Source organism: Hyalella azteca, unplaced genomic scaffold (assembly GCF_000764305.2).
Source record: "Hyalella azteca isolate HAZT.00-mixed unplaced genomic scaffold, Hazt_2.0.2 contig4362, whole genome shotgun sequence".
Taxonomy (NCBI): domain Eukaryota; kingdom Metazoa; phylum Arthropoda; class Malacostraca; order Amphipoda; family Hyalellidae; genus Hyalella; species Hyalella azteca.
In genome coordinates this window covers 21992-45209 of record NW_025934581.1, presented here as the reverse complement: position 1 = coordinate 45209, position 23218 = coordinate 21992, and the positions used below count along the sequence as shown (strand labels likewise).

The following is a 23218-nucleotide window of genomic DNA, read 5'->3' as shown; positions in this document are numbered from 1 at the left end:
ACCGGGGTAAGACTGAAGGCTTTGAGCGGGTGGCAGCAGGGTTGCCAGATGTTTGCGAGAGAAAAATTCCAAATCCACTAATCATAAAAAGTAAGAACTGGCAGCAGTTCTAACTTTATTGAGATAAAAATTTTATTTTTTGGAGCAACAATATTAAATTCGCCAGAATTCACTAAAAAGAAGAGTGCGAAGAACTTCATCATGCATTTTTGTTGGCCAATGCTATTGAAAGGCCACATGTAATGTAATTTGGCCTGAATCGGCTCATCTGGCAACCCTGGCCATGAGCAGACCACTCGTCCGGTGCACCGCTCAGATGTGTTGTAGATGATCCTGAATTTCCAGCTTTCATCACAATTGCTGTAAACGGCCCAGGAATGAGCTAATTTTATTGGAATTTCAAATTTAGCTAATCTTGAAATCTTTCAATATAATTTCACTATGGACTTACGGGTTTGCTCTCAATAAAATATTATGGAAGAAATTGCTTCAATCATGCATCCAGACACTTGTGTGCTCATACAGAAGCTTCTGTGCGTTTGGCATCACAGCTGCCTTCGCCGCACTAGAAGGTATATATTACTGTGAAATAAATATTAATGCAAAATAGAAACAATATTTCGTTAGGGAAGTAAATTGACCGACATTGGGCTGCTTCATAAACAAACCGTCAAGAATCAAGGTTTTCAACTGATATATTTCAATGTTTATTCATCAACCAATGAGAAGTTGAGGTAAATGCATGTTAAATAGGTAACTAGAATTTCAAGCATGTGTTTGTTTTTACAAAGGATCATGTGTGCTAGTGGAAGTTTGAAATAATTGCAGGAAGAACGTGGTGCTGACATACAACTTTACGACACTTTACGTTCTCCACCGAACTGGAGAAAGCCGCTCTGACCCCAGGACAATTGTAAATCTAGGATTGTTGTCAGTTATTTTTTCTATTAAATGGAAAGTCAAACTTTATAAGGAATAAATTGGTTGCATGGTTACAAATTTATTCGAAGAGTGAAGAGACAGTTGATTTATTATCTAAAACATACAATAAACGATATAATAATTAGGGAACGTTGCTTGATTCAACATGTACTTCAACATTGAAACGTGGTGCTTCATGGATGTAAATCTTATATAAACTACTGAAACTTGTACTGTATACAAGTCAAATTTCCTGTACTCCGTTCATCTACAATAACACTAATTTTTCATCCCATAAAATTTAGATTGGAATTAAAAATAGAGGAACAATCATTGATAACGCGTGACAAAATGGTTGCATGTATGGGGAGCTGAAGCACCAATTCCTGAAATCATCATGAATCTTCCCATTAATTTATATTTCCAATTAGTTGCAAAAGAAAGGTTTCCCCCAGCCTTTCTGCATTCGTATAAATAGGAAACAAATATTTTAGTCATGAAAGTCACTGGCGCATTTTTTAGTCATGAAAGTCACTGGCGCATTTTTTAGTCATGAAAGTCACTGGCGCATTTTTTAGTAATTCAAGGCGCATTTTCATGCTGGCAGTATGAGCGCTGATTCTTCTCCGTGACTTCCTTGAAAAATTACATGAAGAATTTCATGTTTAAATGTTTAATTCCAAAATAGAGTCAGCTACAAACGCTGATAAGAAATATTATCATAAACAATTTACATTGCTGCTATTAGTGGACTTCTTTGGTGGATTTAAACACGAAGAATTTTATTTCCCATCCTTTATATTAAGATTGAATTTACTTACTGGCATGTCTGACTTGCGTCTGCTATGCAAGTAGCTGTTGTTGTTGGGAAAAGCTACATGCTTCATTAAGCTGAAATATCTGGACTTGTTTTGTTATGTCAAATTAGAGAACGAAAATTGTAGGTTGTTGAGAGGATAGCCCGAGAGTCAGTTGGAAGGAGACACGTGGCGCCGAATACAGTATATTCCTATAGCATCCACGCTAACTTGTACGTGTACAGTGTTCCGAATTACTTAATCGAGAAGCTATAATCCTGGATGAACTTTCGTTATGCCAATTTTACCCAATTTTATAAGTCTTGTTACCCTGGTTCGTGAATAAAATTGTTGAACTGAAACGCCTACAAGTGCCCTTTATAAAGCCAGAGTTATAGAATCAACAGTTAAACAACGCAATCAGCTTAGGAACGATCACAATAGGCCTATATGCGGTGCCTCTGCTGATACGGCAGCTGACAGGCCCAACAATGTTACTTGTGAGGTGACGTTGTCTTGAGGACCTTATCGGGAACACTCAGAGAAATCAACAGACTTTGTCCAAATAGTGATGCACTTCTTGCCTTGTATGGCCTTCTTGACTCAGTTTTCCCGCCACAAGGATGTATCAGTGCTACCTGCAGAAAGTGAGTTACTTTTCGTACAATGTGCTTCATTTGTATGAGTGAACTCTGATTTTTCAGCTTTGTAAGCGACAGCGCCCAATAAATGATAACATGGCGTCTAATAAAATGAGGGCTGTAGAATATATATGGCAATTTGCCCCACTACCTGTGAATATGTTGAATACGAATGTGTGTCAAAGTTGAAATACATTAATTACCAACAATGAAGATTTTAAATTGGCAATATAGAGTTTTCGATCACTAAAGTAACACGAACTTCTATTTTTCATTGTTTTATCAAGAAGACATTAATACAATGAAAATTTTTTTGGCAATGGAAGGAAGGATAAAATATAATGTACGTAATAAAAAGATGATGCAATGATTCGGTGGTTAGAAACTGCTGCTCAAGATATTTGTCACTGTAATTCCGTCTCTGCATTACTTATTAGGATGGGAATACTTGTGACAAACTCGGGTCTTGAGTCTTGACTCAACGTCTTAACACCCGACCGGTACAACAGAAGTATTATAATAATTAAATCTTATTATTTATTGAATTATAATATGTTGATAACAAATATTATGGTATTTTATGTATATTTCTTATTATATGATATTATTGATACAACAAGAATTTATAATATAGAATTATTGAGCACAACAAGAATACGAGGCAACGACAAGTGAACTAATCAATAACTTTTGAATATTTGTACACTTGATTTGATATTACTAATTTTTTCACTCCGATATTAAGGACACCCTTAACTGCTTTAAACTTTCCATAAAATGACACATATGCACATGTCTGCTACCTACAAGCACCACAATGAACAACTGCAGCAGCGCTATCAGGCCGCTGAGATCTAATCATCAGTAACATCTGGTACCGGAACCAGGCCGCCTTGCTCGGGGTTTAGTCACGCGTTTCTTCTGGTAACAGCCTACAGGTTCAGGTAGCCATTCTCTAAGTAGGCTGGGCTGGAACCCTAACCTCAATGCCACTCCAGTCGCAGACCTTCTTTAGATAAGATTAATTTCATTAAAAAACGAATTCACAAGTTTTTCAACAATTCACACACTAAATATATGCATTTGTTTCTATTACACTCACTAATGGTTAGCATAAAGCACCAGTCACATTTCAAACGCCCAGCCTTCAACTGCGCGCACCGTCCACCTCAACTACCGAGACTATACTGACGAGTGACGACGCGCAGGCGCAGGCTGCGCAGCGGGTGCACCGCGGTTCAGCTATGCTGTGGATGATGCAGAAAATTTTCTGGTTTTGGGCAAGAAGAATTTCTTTACTCGTAGAAATAGTACTTCTTATAGGAAAGGATAGTTCCGTTGAGCAAAAATACACTGAATATGTGTTTTATTGTTTTACTTAATCACACAAGACATTCTACTGAGTTTTTCTGATTTAGCTGCATTTAATCTGGTAATCAGAAAGTTCTTTGATTTTACAGAAATTTCTGCGCATCTGGCAACACCGTTGCAGCGAAGCCATCACTAGCAGGCAGCGCCAGACGTTCAAGAACGTCGATGGAACTCGTAACGAACTCGTTTCGTCGACCAATACGATCGCATGATGCCTGTATAAAACTATTGAAATGATAAATTTTTAAGCATAATGATAAAGTTAGCAGTAATTTTAAAGTTAAACAAATGCTATTAAATCCAGCACGGTCTATTTGAACCATATTTCATCTTGAACCCTGAATTAATTTTCAGTTATTTCAGCATCAGCTCGACAGTTATGCGTTCACGGTCTCGAGCACGGCAGTGCTCTTGGCTATAAGTCTGCGCCAAAAAACGATCGCATTTCTCACTTAATATTCTAAATTCTAATGAAATAATAATCATATTTATAACTCTCGTTAAAACAGCATGAGTTATCGTTATGCTCGCCATATAGCCACCGCCTGCTATTTCATCATTGCACGTTAACCAGACTCCAGCCTTCACTTGAAACACTATCATGAATATACTAAAAAATATGAAAACTAATCGCTCGAATCGCTTTTTACCGGGTAATTTCATATGCGATTTTTTCATTAAACTGTATTGATACTGCTTGTGATCGTGCGTGCAGGTTCAACCTTCTTTGTCATACCAAAGAAACCCCGGCAGATGGCCGTGTGCGAAGGTTTCAACTGCAATACTTATATGTCATACCAAAGATACCGCATTTTTATCATTTACAGTTCAAGACAGTTCAAGAAATCAGACACGCCTATTTTATATATTTATTGTAGATGGAGAAGAAATTAAATATTTCTTTCAATCATGTTGTTCATATCAAAATTATATCCCTGCGTAGAATGCATGCGGATACCTTATTCTGCTTTTATTATTGAATAAATTGTAACATTTAAATTTATGACTAATTAATTTCGGCAAAATTACAGAACTTCCATAACGGCATAACAAGAATCCCTCAGTCTGCACCTGCCCTTCCATTAATTTATTCACTAATTTTATAATAATTCAAGAGAGCTTTGCCGCAACCAAGAGAACTCGATGACGTCAAGCAGCTGAGCTTCGTCGGCAGGATGCAGCTGATCGGACAGTGCAACAGTCGCACAAATGCCAGAGCTCTTGCCCGTGTTTTATAATCAAAGTCCGGTGTGAAGCGAATACCTTCAGGTATCATTGATACTTTAATGCAAGTTTGTGTAACTCAGTGCATTTGCGAGTGTAACTCAGTGCATTTGCGAGTGTAACTCAGTGCATTTGCGAGTGTAACTCGGTGCATTTACGACAAATTCAAATGTTTAACGGTATCAATAATTTGGCCTATTGTCATGAAAATACATCTAAATACTGTGCAACGCAATTTATGAGTGCATAAGTTGTGATTTTCTTGTGGATATTTTTTGGACAGATTCTTTTCAAGTTTCTCCGCTCATAGGAAATTTACTTTGTAAAAACGTGAAAACATAATTCTAGAATATTGCTAAGGAATTATTGGCTTGAATAACTGTTTTTCGAGAGTGTGGCTTGGGTTTAGATGAATACCGTTCTATTTTCATTTCATTCCTTGAACGAAAAGGAACTGTTAATAGGTAAATACAATGATAATCCTATTTATTTGTCTATCCTATTTATTTGTCTATCCTATTTATTTGTCTATCTAAATACTTTTTGCCGCGATCCTTTAAATTTGACTGCAACAGCATCGTGCGACATCCGGTAACTGTCGTCGCCACTGCAGCTGATGGTGGAGTGTGAGGCGCGGGGGCGAGAACTGCGGGCTGTGATGGAGGAGATTGTGAGAGAGGGGATGAGAGTGTGATGATGGATGAGGTGCATTTGCGAGTGTAACTCAGTGCATTTGCGAGTGTAACTCAGTGCATTTGCGAGTGTAACTCAGTGCATTTGCGACGAATTAAAATGTTTAACGGCATCAATAATTTGGCTTATTGTCATGAAAACACATCTAATTACTGTGTAACGCTAATTATATTCCTACATGAGTTGAGATGTTTTCAAGTTGCCATTCTTCGAAGATGCTCTATAAGTTTCTCCGCTCATAGGAAATTTATCTTGTGAAAACTTTTATGAATAATTCTGGAATATTGCTAAGGAATTATTGGCTGAAATAACTATTTTTGGAGTATCTGACTGGGGTGTAGATGAATACCGTTCCAATTCCAGCTCATTCCTTGAACGAATAGGAAGTGTTAATAGATGAACGCAATGATAATCCTACTTATTTTACAACACTTTTCTTTAACTTCACTTCTTGTTGTTTGTTTGTCTGTCTGTCTTTCTGCTACAAATCTTATAATCGATATTTAACACACTTCTACCTGTCCAATCTATCTGAAATTTGGCACACTTGCGTAAAGTTGGAGACAATGCATGAATCAATTGACAGAATAAATAATTTCATAAATTAATTTTTTCTCATTATTAAAAAAAAATAAAAATAATTTCGTCTGCTACAAATCGTATAATCCATATATGACACAAGTTGACCTGTCCAATCGATCTGAAATTTTGCACAATTGAATAAAGTCAGAGACAATGCTTGAATCACTAAGTTGACAGAATAAATAATCTTGATAATTTACAAAATTTTGATGTCATAAAAAAATTTTGAAGAATAATTTCTTCAATATATAAAAGTAAAATTAGAAATTCATTGTACATGTGTAACATCCAAGACACTGGATTGTTCAGAAGCATTATCTTTAAAAAGTAATTTTCAAACGCATATTATTTCTATCTGAAAACTATTCACCGTGATCCTTCATATTAAACTAAAACTGCAACAGCATCGTGCGACATCCGGCAGCTCTCGTCGCCACTGCAGCTGATGGCGGAGTGTGAGGCGCGGGGGCGAGAACTGCTGGCTGTGATGCAGGAGATTGTGAGAGAGGGGATGAGAGTGTGATGATGAATGAGGGGAGTGAGAGTGTGATTCTGAGAGAGGGGATGATGATAAATGAGACGGGTGAGAGTGTGATGATGAATGAGGGGAGTGAGAGTGTGATTCTGAGAGAGGGGATGAGAGTGTGATGATGAATGAGGGGAGTGAGAGTGTGATTCTGAGAGAGGGGATGAGAGTGTGATGATGAATGAGGGGAGTGAGAGTGTGATTCTGAGAGAGGGGATGANATTTCCACTCATTTTAATATTTCCACTCATTCGACTATTTTCACTCCTCCTATTGTTGACGTTGAAGGTTTTCTAGACACATGCTGCAATGTTAAAGTGTTGAAAGTTAGCGCGGCTAAATACGTTGGAAAGTTAACAACTAAAACGCGCTAATATTGATCGACTAACGTAAAGGCAGTGTCCAAATTTCGTCGATGAGACTGCATTAAAAGGTGATAGGTAAATAAAGTTGCCTAAAGAACTAAATGTCAATTTATCTGCGCTCGTTGTTGATTAAATGCAGTTCTCGTGAACAACCTGGACCGGTGCACATCTGTTGGTTGATCCACACTCCACACAAACTGTTGGGATTGACCGCTGGTCAAACTAAAAAATAAGGCACTCATACATTGCCTGTAGGAAGTGTGTGCTTGCACACAAACAGCATCGTACTTCCTGCTTAGTAGAGCACTTAGACGGCATCGCACTTCCTGCTTCGTAGAGTAGGATGCGGTAGAAAGTGCAATAAATGTGATATAACAATAATTAACCAAATGAATTTCCTCTTGAATTTCAATTTCCTTTGTATTTTTTTCTTCTTCATCTCACCCTTAGCACGAACTTTTAAACCTCGCCTCTCCTTTAATGTCGCTTCCACCTGGCTTGGTCTCCCTTTCTCCTTCCTAAGTTCCTACTAACAAAAGAATATGTGATGCGTGGCTGATGGCCGTTGTAAGGCCTGACTCCGGAATGTTCTTTTTCAGAGTCACCACGTCCCAAATCCAAATCCAAGCACCTGTTCCATATAAATTTCATTTTAGTTAGCAGTATCAAGGAGAAGTTTTCTCTTTTCGATCATAGAAAATATGAAAATTTATTCTAGGGTAAACTCTTTTTTTCGTGTTCCTATATTGGTTCGTGGGACTGCTCTGGTGTTCGGAGTAAACCAAAGGATTATTCTGTAATGAAAGAAATTAATATAAGTCTTATGGAATAGCGGGAGAAAAGGATGAAAGTTAACACAAGAAGCAAATGTGATGATGGAAATGAATGAATGGCAGAGCATAAACGGAATGAAAAGCGATGGATAAGGAGATGTTTGGTGTTGCAAGACGACTAAGTTTGCCCCTCACTCCCTTACCTCCCCACCACCACTCACCCCATCACCACTCACCCCACCACCACTCACCCCCACCCTCACTCGCCCCACCACCACTCACCCCACCACCACTCACCCCACCACCACTCATCGTCACCCCACCATCCCGCAATGCTGTTGTTTGCTCATTAGCAAATGCAGCGCCTCAATAAATTCAACAAATTCCACTTTTTCAATGAAATGTCAAGCGAGAAATTGTGGACGCTGCTGCCGCGGTGACGCGGTGCGCCGCTGTTGTGATGGCGAGCAAAGCCTGGCTTAAATACAAGACCATTTCAGGCCCAGCTTGCCTTACCAAATATTATTATATCTTATCGCCGTAAATTATTTTATTATTTTATCATATATTAATTTCTTTCATTACCGAACCCTCATGGACAATTTAGGAACAACAATGTCTCCCCTAAGAAAATTTTTTTTATGAGCATCCTAGAAAACTTTCCTTCCTGCATTTATATCGCCTACTGAAATAAAATGAATAATTCATGTGATTGCCCACCGTTGTCCGTTGAGAAATGGTCTTCGTTGGAAATAGGACACATGGAGAAGACGCCAATGCCTCATTAAATTTCATTAAACTTCCAAATTACGAGTTTCTTAGAATCCTAGTTCGGACCTGTATTGAAAATACATTTATTATTGAAGAGTGGAATGAATTAAGCAGAATCATCGCAAAGAATGTAGTGTATATTTTGATAATATCTTTTTTTTGTGTAGCAATACAACTGAATGAGGTGTTTTGGTTGAAAAAATTGAGTTTCCTAAAAAATTGCAATCTAAATTATTTCCTTTTATCCATTGTGAATCATTTTGCGACTTATTTTGTCTCAGAAAATGGATTTACTTATCCTAAGAAGCTGCCAAGCCAGCCAAGTTATGCTAAAATTCTAATCTTAATCTGCTCCCAAAATATGGGTAGATGTGTGGCTACAGTTAACACGTTCTAAATATAAATTTTTAGATCGTCATCCTAATACGAACTGCATAGGATTGAAAAATAACTACTTTTCATTAAACACGTGAATTCTCAATCACGTAATTACAGAGAATTGGAAATTTCGCTGCTCAAATGACATATATTTTGCTTCAATCAAATATTTCGTGGCTCACAAAACGTTTCTGCAAGAAAATTTGAAATTCGGCATTTCAGTGCCGAGCTCTGGCCCAAAATTAGTACTACGAAATAGGATGAAAACTCGATCAGCTCCCTTTGTAAACAACTGTTCCGTGCCCATCGTTTGCACTCCCGGAAATTTCTTGCTGATCAAATCATGCGCTTTCGAATAAAGTGTAAATTTACCTAATGACATTTCTCTATCTTCAAGTCCAGTTCGTTTTGATATGAAAATCACGAGAGGTTAGCATACGTTGATGTGAGATTTCATTTCGTTATAATTTTAGAGTTTATAAGTTCTATATTATGTCAGATATTTCGGTGGCTCATGAATTATTTAGTGAGCTCTAAATTTGCGAGTGCAACGCGTTTTCGTGCCCAGTTTACCGCCCGTAGCTCTTCTTTCGAATCGAAACGGATTTTCACGAGGGCAAAATTTAACATTGGCACGACGGTAATTAATTCGACGGTCAATTTCTGTGGTGCTTGAAGATTTGAGTGAAATAAAAGAAATAATTAGTGTAAATCAGTGGTATCCTTGACGACTCACTAATTATTATATTGAGGTCTTTTGGAGTCAGATCAAGCAGAAGAGTTTTAACTCGTTGTGAATACTGGGATTGCAAACTGAGTCGGGCAGATGCTGCGCAGCAATACTCAGATTCAACAATGTATGTGCATGAACTGAAAGAAAGTATGAGGGAAATTTTGCTTGCAAATGCAGGTGTTGAGGTGTACGGTGTTGTGACATCGGCCAAATGTAAGTGATTTAAGTGTATTAGGAACAAATCCCGTGTGTAGCAAAAATGATTATTTTTACTACACACGGTGATTATCATATTAAATATTATATCATCATAATATGATACGATAATAATGATAATCATTGATTATCATATCAATGATTATTTTCGCTACACACGCTGAAAATATGCAATGTCAGGAACCTCACGCGCCAACAAATGCCGAGGTGTTACGAGTGTTAAATGCTAAAACGCAGTTCAACTTTTTCCGTTATCTTAAAATGAACATATTTGCTACACACTTGAATCCCGCAGGGTTCAAGTGTGCTACGACTTGTTGTTGTTTCGTGAACTGGAGGACGATTGGCCGCCACAATGTCTGACATTTCAATAATAGCACCTAAGCAAACGCTTAGCAAAACACAGGTATCATCCCCGAATCAACAACACTATCACTTGAACCGGTTACAAGAGAGTGACTTGTTAAGCCGGACCATAGACATGTGGTGCTCACTGTTCTGCGAGTACTTCGGCCAGACGATCGAAGGTGACTGCCGAGTGCCCGCTGCTCAGTAAGGACTTTGCTGCCTAACACTTTGCCACAGTCAGCACTTTGGCTGGCTGTGGCGCAGGGCAGAGTCAGCACTTTGGCTGGCTGTGGCGCAGGGCAGAGTCAGCACTTTGGCTGGCTGTGGCGCAGGGCAGAGTCAGCACTTTGGCTGGCGGAGTCAGCAGTTGGCTCAGGATTGCCTGTTCATTAATGCCACAGTTCGGTAAGAAGGCAACGAGTTTGAGGACGCTTCACCAAACTGACAACGTCTGCTCAAGACTTCACTTGCAAAAAGGTTAGGGAAAGAACGTTAGAAGATTTGGGTAATATCGGCTAATGCAAAATTTGCTCTCTGTTTTGCAGATAGGGCAGGTCAAAAAATAAAATGGGGTGAAAAAGAAACTCCTTATATTTATTACACTACTTTATTTTCCTTTATATAAATTCAATGCATACAGCCTAAGCAAGATTCAATGTGGCCTTTCTAAAATTTCTATCCTTCAGTCTGACAACTGAAACTTTAGGCTTGGGACAAGCGTCCGACGAGGACTGCGACGGCAGCTCAACAGGGCGGCAAATGTCTGATCCCCGGACAGGGGCTCCAGGCCAACAAGTACAACGCAACGACGCACCATGCATGAATACTAATGATATAACTGACTTACTAAACTGTACACAAGGAAAAGCAAGTCACGGAGGGTGAGATAAGCACAAAAAACATGTGGGGAGCAATGTTTACGTAGGGATGTCGGGCACATGAATGGCTCACAATACAGGAACCAACGAGCTCTTGCCACCAACACAAATTAAACAAATGTCATTAAACATTATTACATAGCTCATCACGATTATGTATGCTGTACAAAAAGTGAACATCCGCTGTCGTTCATAGCTTATGATCCTGACCGATATTACGGAGCCAACGACCGATCCCACTAACCTGTGTGAACTGATGACGTTACACTGAATGCGTGGTTCACACACACTCATTATAACGTCAATTAATGACGTTACGCTGAATGCGTGTTTCATTTACACTAATAACGGCTTCAAGTAAAGACGTTTCTCAGAGCGTGTGCTTTATTTCCATTCATTAGCTAAATAGGGCCGATACTTGAACAGAATAGTTATGTCTGGCCTTTTTCTGAACACTTGATAAAGACATAGTGATACGTTTCCAAGTTTCGAATATTGATGTACATAGCTCATCACGATTATGTATGCTGTACAAAAAGTGAACATCCGCTGTCGTTCATAGCTTATGATCCTGCGCGATATTACGGAGCCAACGACCGATCCCACTAACCTGTGTGAACTGATGACGTTACACTGAATGCGTGGTTCACACACACTCATTATAACGTCAATTAATGACGTTACGCTGAATGCGTGTTTCATTTACACTAATAACGGCTTCAAGTAAAGACGTTTCTCAGAGCGTGTGCTTTATTTCCATTCATTAGCTAAATAGGGCCGATACTTGAACAGAATAGTTATGTCTGGCCTTTTTCTGAACACTTGATAAAGACATAGTGATACGTTTCCAAGTTTCGAATATTGATGTCCGAGTTTTCCAAGCCATCGCAGATGATCGGCATATCTTCTTTTTATACCAATGTGGTCTGACAGAATGGTGCCGATGGGCAATCTCTCTATTACACTTGCGCTTTCATTAAATTTGTTGTCGAATAATAATTGTAAGTAATAACCAAACATAATTGCGCCTCTCAAGGGACCGTCTGCATGTGGTTTTACAACATCCTTAGATCTTATTAAGTAACGCAATACTTCACCGAAATTGTCACGATCAGGTTCTTCAATATGAGGCTCACTTTTAACACTACTTATATTCTTCTTCAGCCATGCATTAATAGATAATGGATGGGTCCTTGTTATGTTTTTCTTTGCTTGTAACACTTGACTCTCGTAGAGTCCAGGCATTGAGTGTTTGTTGGCCTGCAGCCTGCAGCGGGACGCCCTAGTGCGGCCAGCAGCGCCTGCTGGTGCCGGTGCTGACACATCAGCATCTCTCTGACGATAAAATTACATCGCTTACATCAAAGTAAAACACTCCTCTATCTTTATAAGCCAGGTCACTACCTTAATATCAAGTTCAGTACACAGCAAAGTCAGGAATTTTTCTCAACAGGATGAGAAAATTAAAACGTTCCCTATTAATAAATGTTGAAACTAAATTTGTATAAGAGTTCTGATTTGTTCAATGGTCACTCCGCATTTCATTGGCCACAGCAAAGAACGAGTTAATTAGCCACAGCAAAGAACGAGTTAATTGGCCACAGCAAGAACGAGTTAATTGGCCACAGCAAGAACCTGTTAATTGGCCACAGCAAAGAACGAGTTAATTGGCCACAGCAAAGAACAAGTTAATTAGCCACAGCAAAGAGCGAGTTAATTGGCAACAGCAAAGAACGAGTTAATTGGCCACAGCAAAGAACCATTCAAAGGGTGACAGCAAAGAACGAAGTTACAATTCCAGGTTCTATGCTCTTCATACGGCAACTCGTGGCCGACGCCGTAGAGCAAATGTGTACTCAAGTAGAGCTGGAGGCTTGCATTTTACAAATTTTCTAATTTACGAGCTGATAATTAAGAAGTCTTTCGCTATTATATTAGAGCTACATTATGAAATATATGCATTATACAAATTTGATAGTCACGTTTAAGAAATGTTTCCCATAATTACAGAACTTAACCAAAAACTGGAACATTAAAATTTAAAATCAACAGTTAAATGAAAATACAATGATTAGGCATATGTACCGAAGTAGATCTTCCATCTTGTTTCAAGACTGGTTCAGCCTGTGTCTCTGGGTATGAATTTCTTTTACCATTTTGGCTGCCAATACTTCGAATAACAATGGGAACACAATGCGTGATGCAAGAACCGTCTGTCACCATCGTAAAGAGTGAATGTAGCATGAAATTCTTTGCAGGTGCCAAACGATGCGTATTTTAAGAGTTAGGTTTGAATTGTCTGCATGTCAGGTCGAGAAAGGTTAAGATGGAATAAGCGCTTTTAGAAAGTCAGGCAATCCAAATTCTTATAAGAAATATGCAGTGTTGTGCAGTTGAACCATTCCATCTCCAGGTACCATTAATGTCATTGGTGTGGAGATAAAGGGGACCTCATATTTAATGTATAAGGCGCATGGATATAACCTCATTAAACAAAATAGGTTAGAGGGGCTAACACTGGACATGAACCAGACTGAGCAACAGGGCAACGCGTCCTGTGAGGAGCAAGAGAGGGCGACACAAACCTCAGCTTTGACTTCCGTCTTGACGGTCCAACAAGATGAGGAGGCAGCCGCTGCCTGGTCTGCAGTAGCAGAACTGAGGTGTTGGCTGGAACAAGCCTAGGGTAAAAAGAGCGATAGTTGATGTGATTAGTGGTGATGTATACAGTGAGGGATAGTTGATGTGGTTAATCTTGAAATGGGGTAAAAAGGAACACTTGAAATAAAAATCAATTTCAAACATTTGAAGCATGCAGTGTACTCATCTATTACTAACAGTACTCTGAAGTCCCGCTCTTTCATTGTAGATGATGTATATGTAAAATAAATGACATTTTCTGTGATTTTTACTTGTTTTTCCTTTATTGATTTGATATTACCATATTCATTAATTACCGTATTATTAATGTGATATTACTATATCCATGGACATGCCATTGAGCATTGACAACGACCTTGTCCACTGCAAGCTTCATATCAGCAGCCACGTAGTATTTCTTCTGTATCTGTAAGCTTACAGGATGGTTTGTATATTCGCACAATTTTAATCGAGTCTAGTGATTTCACTATAACAAAAAAGATCGTGAAAAACATACCTGAAACAGAAAATAATGCTTTAGTGACAACCATCATATGTTTTGAATAAATTAATCATAGTTTAGGTCAAATACTTTTCATTCTATGATGCCCGGTGCACAATTCTATTTATAGCATTTTATGTACAATTTTGTGACGACCGATGATGCACTAATTTTTCGATAAGTGAATTTTTTTCGCCAAGCGAGGTAAATGTAATCAAAATTTTTTGTTGTTAATCAATTTTTTTGTTAACTGGAGTCTTTGCTAACTGAGGTTCTACTGTAAATGCATTTTTAAGGATGTCCCTAATTACCCTGTGGGGGGGGGGTGTCCCTTTTTACCCCATCGTGCGGAAATGGCTGCCATTTTTTTTAATGAGAACGTTTTTCATTTCATTCACGGTCATTTTTTTGAACGTTTTCAAGCCGACACATGGGTGCAAATTTTATGTAAGTAAAATTTTTCACAACGGCAAATATTTTTGGTTTCTTTTTGCTCCAGACCATAGCAGAGGTACTTTTCCAAAATCGCACTTTTCACACTTTTTTTCAGCGATTTTTTAGAGATAGTAAATGTCAGATTTCTTGACTAGCTTTATACAGAATAGATAGTAAAAATGTTGAAGTTTACGCCACTATTTTTAGTTTTGCAATATTTTGATTAGTTTAGCTGCTACAACATTTCTACAAAATGTGGGACGCGCGTCCCTATTTACCCCACCCGTCCCTTTTAACCCCGTTTGATGGTACTCATCCATTGCTAACAGTACTCTGAAGTCCTCCTCATCCTTTGTAGATGATGTAGATGTAGAATAAATGATATTTTCTGTGATTATTACTTGTTTTTCCTTTATTGATATGATATTAGCATATCCATACATTATCATATTATTGATTTGATATTACCTAATTCATGGACATGCCATTGAGCATTGACAACAACCTTGTCCACTGCAAGCTTCATATCAGCAGCCATGTAGCATTTCTTCTGTAGGTAATCTTACAGGATGGCTTGTTATTCTGCACCATTTAAATTGAGTCAAGTGAATTCACTATAACAAAAAAAGATTGTAAAAAACATACCTGAAAAACAAAGGAATATTTTAGTGACAACCATCATATTTTTTGAGAAAAAAGTCATAGTTTAGGTTAATTACTTTTCATTCTATGTTGCCTGGTGCACAATTGCATCTATGACATTCTTTGCACAGTTTGGTGATGGCCAATGATGCACTAATTTTTTTGTCAAGTGAAATTTTTTTGCTGAGTGAAAATAATCAAAATTTTTTGTTTTTAATTGATTTTTTTGTTAACTGGAGCCTTTGCTAACCAAGGATCTACCATAAATGAGTTTTTAGGAGTGTCCCTTATTACCCCAGGGGGGTGTCCCTTATTACCCCGTCGTGCGGAAATGACCGCCATTTTTTTCTGGAATGAGATGGGTACTCAATTCTGTCAATCACATTTTTAAGCCAACACATGTGTGCAACTTTTATATAAGTAAAATTTTTTAATACAGTTAATATTTTTTTTTGCTACAGACCTTAGCAGAGGTACTTTTCCAAAATCTCCCTTTTCACACTTTATTCAAGGATTTTTAGAGGTAGTAAATGTACAATTTCCCAACTTGCTTTATGCTACATAGATAGGAAAAATGTTGAATTTTATGCCACTATTTTTTGTTTTGCAATATTTCAATTAGTTTAGCTGCTACAATATTTCTATGAAATGTTGGAGGACTGTCCCTTATTGCCCTTCCCGTCCCTTATTACCCTGTTTGACAGTAAAGTATTACCAAATTAGGTAATATCAAATCAGGTGCTCAATCTAATTTTTTTTTGTTTCCCCATCAGCAAAATTTTCAGCTGCTTGCCTTTTTCACCTTTTCAGAAATCATTGTGAAGAAATGTTCATACTTTAAAATGAATTGCCATTTTCACTTAATATACCTGATCTCCATATAGGAGTGATTCCTCCTTCACAGTTACATCGGCATCCTCATCTCTAGGTTCCTCCTTGATGTGGATTTCAGAAACTTGCATGGCTGGAGCAGGGACAGGCACTTCCGAGGCTGGAAAACAAGTATCATTTTTTATTTATCACTCAACAAGCAAGTCTTGGCAATTTTTTTGAAAAACAGATAGAGATGGCTTGGACTCCTTTCTTAATGATTAGTAGAAAGCATACAGGGCTAGACAAAATATGTGGAAAATACTGGAAAAATTCTAAAATTCAAAGTTATCTCATTAGGATGTACTGACATGAACATGTTACACAAGAGATGCCGACCCTCAGACTTGACTTTGATGTCACAAGCGGGCACTTGGGGGAGGCAGCGCTCATGGCGTTCACTCCTGATATCAGAGAGTCAGTGCAGCACAACATAACATTTTTTGGTACTGGACGCCATTGGATCAAACTTGATGATTGAGTGAATATTTGTCTTTTGAAGTACCTACCAATAGTGATTTTTGTGTTCTGTTATTCAATAAGGGTTGGAAAGTGCAAATATGCTACAGGGCATTTACAAGTGATCAGACAATAGCTCATGAACAAGTTCCTTCACTGATTTTAGTCCTTTCAGTTGAACATTAATACATTAACCTATGTTAGATTTATATTAAGGAAAAAGCCACAAAATAAAATAAACACCTGGTGGACAAGAATGGCTATACGGTGAGGGGAGTTTGGAGGCTGTCATTTCTTATTAGCCTTAAAAATTTTTGAAGAATCTATTGCACCTTCTATCTTTGTTAAACAAGTGAGACCATCAATTATCATGCTTAGACTTTTGTACAACAGTGATGCAAAATCATCTAAGGAAATATCAAGTGATACAAGAATAAATAAATAGTGAATGCTAAGAATCAAGGAGCTCAAACAAAGAACCAAACAAGTAATTAAGACAAATGTGTAAATATAGTTATAGTACTTTTAGAATCATTCTTCCAAATTCATAAAACTCTCACTTAATATTCTATGAATATTTTTATTCTCACAGTCTCACCTAATATTTTGCAGCATGAGGCTTTGAGAAAAATATCATGAAAATATTAATATACTTTTCATCAATTATCTTTGGCGGGACAAACTCTCTTTATTGTTCATAGATGTTGATGAGCATGGGAATACATGAGCATTAAAATTGTAGAAATAATAGCATATGGCTTGGATAAGAAAGAGGTTGCAAAGCTTCCAAAAACCCACAGGTCTAGTGAATAACCACACATACTCTCATTACCTTGCCATACCAGTACAGTTAGTATGGCAAAAAAAAATCAAAATCATTTCTCAGTTTTTAGAAAAATCTAAAACTGAGAAATGATCTAAGAATGGAAATCTGAATATATTTGGTTGAAAAAAAAAAAAAATCTTTTATAGCGCAAATTTTATCCATGTTTAGAAATTTTTATAACATTACATTTAACCTTAAACATTTCAATAATACTGTATCAATCAGGCGAGAGAAACCTTGACATTTTACTGAAAAATTACAGTAGCTAAGTTGAATATTAAAGGTAAAGGGGAAAAAAGCCAGCTAAATCTTGCACTAGTAAAAGTTTGAAGATAAAACTTTCCACAGCATAAATCAATTTTACATAGGGTCTTTGCAATGAAATTATATTGTTGCACATGTTCTGTTGCAAGATGATAAAATAAAATTAGAAATTAGGCAGTTAAATCTTCTTTGAAAGTTTGAATCAGTTTAATAGGACTTCAATAAGACAGCTCAATATTTGCAGACCTGCATGATTGTTGAACTAAAACAACTTATTAGAAATTCTAACCCTGCATCTTTCAAAAAACATCAATACATTTTATACCTGCAACAGATAATCAAGAGGCAGGCAATAAAGCTGGGCAGAAGCCATCTGAAGATAAATGAAATCACCCATGCTCATTGACAGTATGACTTGTACTTGTGCTTGCTGTGTTAGTTGTGTTTTTTTTCTTTCCTTATCATTTTCTAAATTTATCTACTAAAATTAATTTCCATGTATTTCCAGATGTATTTTACTAGCTGATGATGGGCATAGCCCGAAACGTTCTGTTTTGTTTGTCTAGGACATCTATTCAGTAAAATGTTTTATGCAACTTTTTTAGTTTTAGCCTTTATTCTTAAACTTAGAAGAACTCCTTGAGATATTGTGCACTAGAATATATGTTTATATGCTCTGTTTTTAGCATATTCAAATAAATGAGCTAGATAATGATGATGTTTTTCCCAGAAGAACAACATGTTATATCATTATATGTACATTGTACAAATTAATAAAAGCTTGAATGAAATAACCACCTAAAGCATAAACAAGTTTCGATATCGTTACTTACGATCACGATGACCTCTTCTTCCCTTCTTAAGTTTCCTTACTAATGAACTCACCGCTTCGCGTCAGATCCGTAAATATTGTCTTTGTATAAGTTACTGAAGGTCTAGAATTTATTTACAATACAGCTTCCGCTGTAAACAATACTTCCGAGAAGTTCATACGCTCTGCCGGAAATTTTATCCGCTCACGTCGGTCGCATTTAAACAAAATAAGTAATCTCTGATTATGCATTTTCTGGCTTTCAATCCAATGAATAGTCATGAAAAAATCACGAAAATCCGACATTTGTGAAAGCATTGCACGCAGAAGCTCCTCGGATCAGGCGTGAATTGAAGCGCCCGGCATTTCAGCGCCCGTGCCTCATTTTAGATTTTTTCCAGGCTTTGTGTATGAAGATAATAAATCTCCAACCCTGAGCACAACTAGCATTTTGGTTGATGCACTTCGCTTCACTTTAGGCTACCTTGCTTCTCCTGGCACTTTACATTGAAATCCAGCACTTCCACCCGATGGTGTGGCAGTACCTGGTGAAAAGAAAACAGTGGAATACAGCTCTGATCCACATTTACAATGTGGTCACTATATTGCAGTTCAGCAAATATTGACCAAGATGACAGAGGGCAGCAGTACGGTTCCTCACTGGGGCGTCATCAACGCCCAGAGCTGAGGTCAGCTAACTGAGAGGCGAGAGACCTTCCAGTCCAGAGCGGAAACCCTTTCGTGGGTCGTTTATGGTCTATGTTTAGGACAGTAAGGATGGCTGATTGTGACTTGAATGTAGAGTACTTGACAGTGACTTGAATTATCTAGTTAAATCTGGCCAAAGTTCAACGTTGACTGCATGCCCCCAGACGCGAAGGTGACACAAAGCATTCAATTAAGAGTGGAAGCGATCCATACTACACAAAGGCAATCATGGTTTCAATCTTCACTGGTAGGTCTCCTCACCTGTTTTTAGCACCTCCGCTGACCAATGGCGTGCCCATTCTTAAACAACGAAAGATTTTTTTTTAAATCCACTCCTACAGTATAAAATTGTTGAATGGTTGTATGAATGTGCCATAAGTGTTTTCCTGTCTGCCTCCTCATTACCGTGGATAACATTGTGGTCTCGTATACAGCGAAGCACCACCTTTTCAAGACCCTTGACAACATCAACCAACTTTCGTATCTCAAAGGTAATTCTGCGATATGAGCATCGAGATATTTTGTGAATGGAATTAAATTGAAACAGGCTCGTCTTTCAGAGATTCATTATCAGTGGCCAGCTGCATAACCTTGTAAAGACGACCTCTACGGTAGCATTAATTTGGCGGTCACCTTTCTTTTCCAGTAACCCATAACGTTCGATATGACGCTTCGCAGGATGATTAACATATACGTCTATCCACATTTATTAACCATACCGCAAACGATTTCTGAAAAAAAAAATAAAAGAACAAATGTACAACAACAATGAAGAACTAGTGATTCAACTTTACAATAATTCAAAATAAGCATTCAAATTTCCAATTAATAGATCCTTACCAAACAGTTCGGGCACCATGCCGTCGCACCAGTCGCAAGCCATGAATAACACAAAACGATCTTTTAATCCGAACTTGCCTACTTCTTTAGAGTAATTTTCAGTAAACGGTTTTGAATAGAGACAAACTAAAATGTGCGGATGCACCTTGTGTGTGGCAAACTATTCAGCTCCAAGAGCAGTGTGTTTCCGTCGAAGCAACAAGCCTGTTGCCTTAGGGTACGGCCAGACTTAAAAGTGAGAAAGCTGAAGCGCGCGGAAGCTTGGAGCGCGCTGGCACGTGTAGTTGGCCAGTCGCGCGACCAGTCAGGTGGCGCGCGACCAGTCAGCGACCAGTCAGGTGGCGCGCGACCAGTCGCGCGACCTGTCAGGTGGTTGGCCAGGTGGCGCGACCAGTCAAAGAAAATTTAGACAAGTCAAAGAAAATTTTCAACAATCGCCTACCAAGAGCCCGGCGATGCGTTGAGCGCGCGTTTTTCATTATAAAATAGAATAGAAGTGTCGACACTGAAGAAATTGGCCCATGGCCTGTTCGATTCTTGTAATTTCGTGACTTGATTCACAAGGGGTCCGGCCTTTGGAACCCGATCTTTCCATAACTGACGATTGATTGAGATAGCTGCTGGACTTATTGTCAGGTCCGTAAGTTGCTAGGCATTTTAAGACTGAACATATGCTCCTGCATAGCTTTGTCTAGTCTCTTCTTAAAGGCGTTCATACTCGGATCGTCAACGATGCTATTATGACCGCAAAGTCTAGATTACTAACGAAGTCTATCGAAACAAGTGTTAAACATGAAACAGTAATTGTAAAAGCCATTTGTGCTTTACACGATATGATCCTAGCTCGAGAAGGTATCGACACTGAAGCAGCAACAGGTGTCGAGGATCACGGTGAAATAATAAATACCAGAACACCAACTGCTGAAAAAAATAGCCCGAGGTATGCTATCAATGTTCGTAACACTCTGACTACTTAATTTACTTCTCTGTTGGGATTATATTGGTGTATCTGGCATCTGGGCTCAGTCACCCTCCTAACTTTGTACGGAGAGGTGCGCTACAAGTTGCTGCTAGCATCCTTGAGTGGACTAAGCTACAGAAGCATGTAGTTTGGTATCCATGCGACATTGAGTGCCTATTTCGAGGCGCGCGAGACTTTGTCGCGCCGTCCTGAAAAGTTCAACTTATTGTCACGGAAAACCTATCTCCTCCTACAGTTTTCATTCGATTTTTTACAGTTTTCATTCGAGTTAAATCATTCGATTCGTAAAGACTATATCTATCGACCTAGCCATCGCTTTTTTTGAATTTGAGCATGGTCGTCTTATATATGGGGGAGAAGGGGGGGAGGGGGTGAAAAAAGTGAAAAATGGAAAAAACGCGCATAAAAAAAATATGGGGAAAATGAAAAAAAGCGATGGCTAGGTCGATAGATATGGTCTTTACAAATCGAATGATATGTGTCTGGATGTTGTAGGACGATATTTGTAGGAGGAGATAGATTTCCTATAGTACCCGTTTTTGTCCGTTTTCTATGAATATCACGTTTTCTATCAATTTTTTCGAAAAATTCATACGAGCAAAATGTTCTTATTTTTACATTTTGCGTATGTATGTGAAGTTTCATGATGATCGGATAATAACTGTAGAAGTTTTACCGGAGGGTAGTCGGTCCCTCCGGAAGGGAGTAGTAGCACGGCGTGGGAGTGAATGACCCAGCTTGCAGAGGCTTTCCCGAGCTCTGATGATGAAGGTGCGTCACTATAAACTCCCCAGTCAGAGAATCCAAACATGGATGTTACATGATGACCTGCAAGCATGTACAGATATCAGATATCACACTTAATGAACAGATATAAAAATCAAAGTTGCAGGGGTGCAATGTAGCTGTCAACTTTTGGAAATACTATTGTCGTGGTACGTCGGGCTCCTTTGATCTAACAAAGAGCAGGTTTTTGAACAGCTGCAAGATGGTTCGTTAAAGACTTCGAGATATCCCATAAAATTGTGGAGCCACCCTCAATCTTTTTTCTTATTATGACGTCACTCGTCACTCGTCAGATTAAGCGTACTATTTTCCAGATATCCTCATCTTCATGTTCTCAAATCTTTCACTTATTCCTGAATGCACACGACAAGCGTGTAGAAAATACCGTAAAACAACCTTTTTTGTCAAACCGAAGAAGCCCCAGCAGATGGCCGTGTACGCAGGCTCAAGCTGCAATACTTATTTGTCATGCCAAAGAAACCCCAGCAGATGGCCGTGTGCGAAGGTTCCAACTTCAATGCTTATTTGTCATACCAAAGAAACCACAGCAGATGGCCGTGTGCGAAGGTTCAAGCTGCAATACTTATTTGTCATGCCAAAGAAACCCAAGCAGATGGCCGTGTGCGAAGGTTACAACTGCAATACTTATTTGTCATACCAAAGAAACCCCAGCAGATGGCCGTGTGCGAAGGTTCCAACTGCAATACTTATTTGTCATACCAAAGAAACCCCAGCAGATGGCCGTGTGCGAAGGTTACAACTGCAATACTTATTTGTCATACAAAAGAAACCGCATTTTGCTTGCATTTAGTTGGCGTCACATTCTTGGCCCCACTGTTCGTGACAGTGAAAGAAATCAGGCACGCCTATTTTATATATTAGTTTTAGATGGAAAAGAAATTAATTATTTTCTTCAATCGTGCTGTTAATTGATATCAAAATTATATCACTGCTTATAATACATGCGGGTACCTTATTTTGTTTTTATTATTAAATAAATTTTAACATTTAAAAATATTACTATTTAATTTCCTCAAAATTGCAAAACCTCTATAACGACATAACAAGGCTCCTTCAGTCTGCACCTGCCCTTCCATTAATTTATTCACTAATTTAAAAGAATTCAAGAAAGCTTTGCAGCAACCAAGAGAACTCGATGACGTCAAGCAGCTGAGCTTCGTCGGCAGGATGCAGCTGATCGGACAGTGCAACAGTCGCACAAATGCCAGAGCTTTT

The 23218-nt window shown here is 38.3% G+C and overlaps 1 protein-coding gene across 1 annotated transcript in view; it reads right to left on the bottom strand.

Annotated features, from left to right (window-relative positions):
• Positions 1–11727: 11727 nt before the first annotated feature.
• Positions 11728–23218, bottom strand: part of LOC108669895 (rhoGEF domain-containing protein gxcJ) — a 21118-nt gene continuing 9627 nt past the window's right edge. The window contains exons 3-8 of the mRNA XM_047879986.1: positions 21873–22024; positions 18741–18790; positions 16646–16710; positions 16306–16427; positions 13803–13898; positions 11728–12552 (exon numbers count right to left, since the gene is read on the bottom strand). Coding sequence (XP_047735942.1) covers positions 11968–12552; positions 13803–13898; positions 16306–16427; positions 16646–16710; positions 18741–18790; positions 21873–22024 — 1070 coding nt within the window. The 3' untranslated portion in view covers positions 11728–11967. The remainder of the gene's footprint in view (positions 12553–13802; positions 13899–16305; positions 16428–16645; positions 16711–18740; positions 18791–21872; positions 22025–23218) is intronic.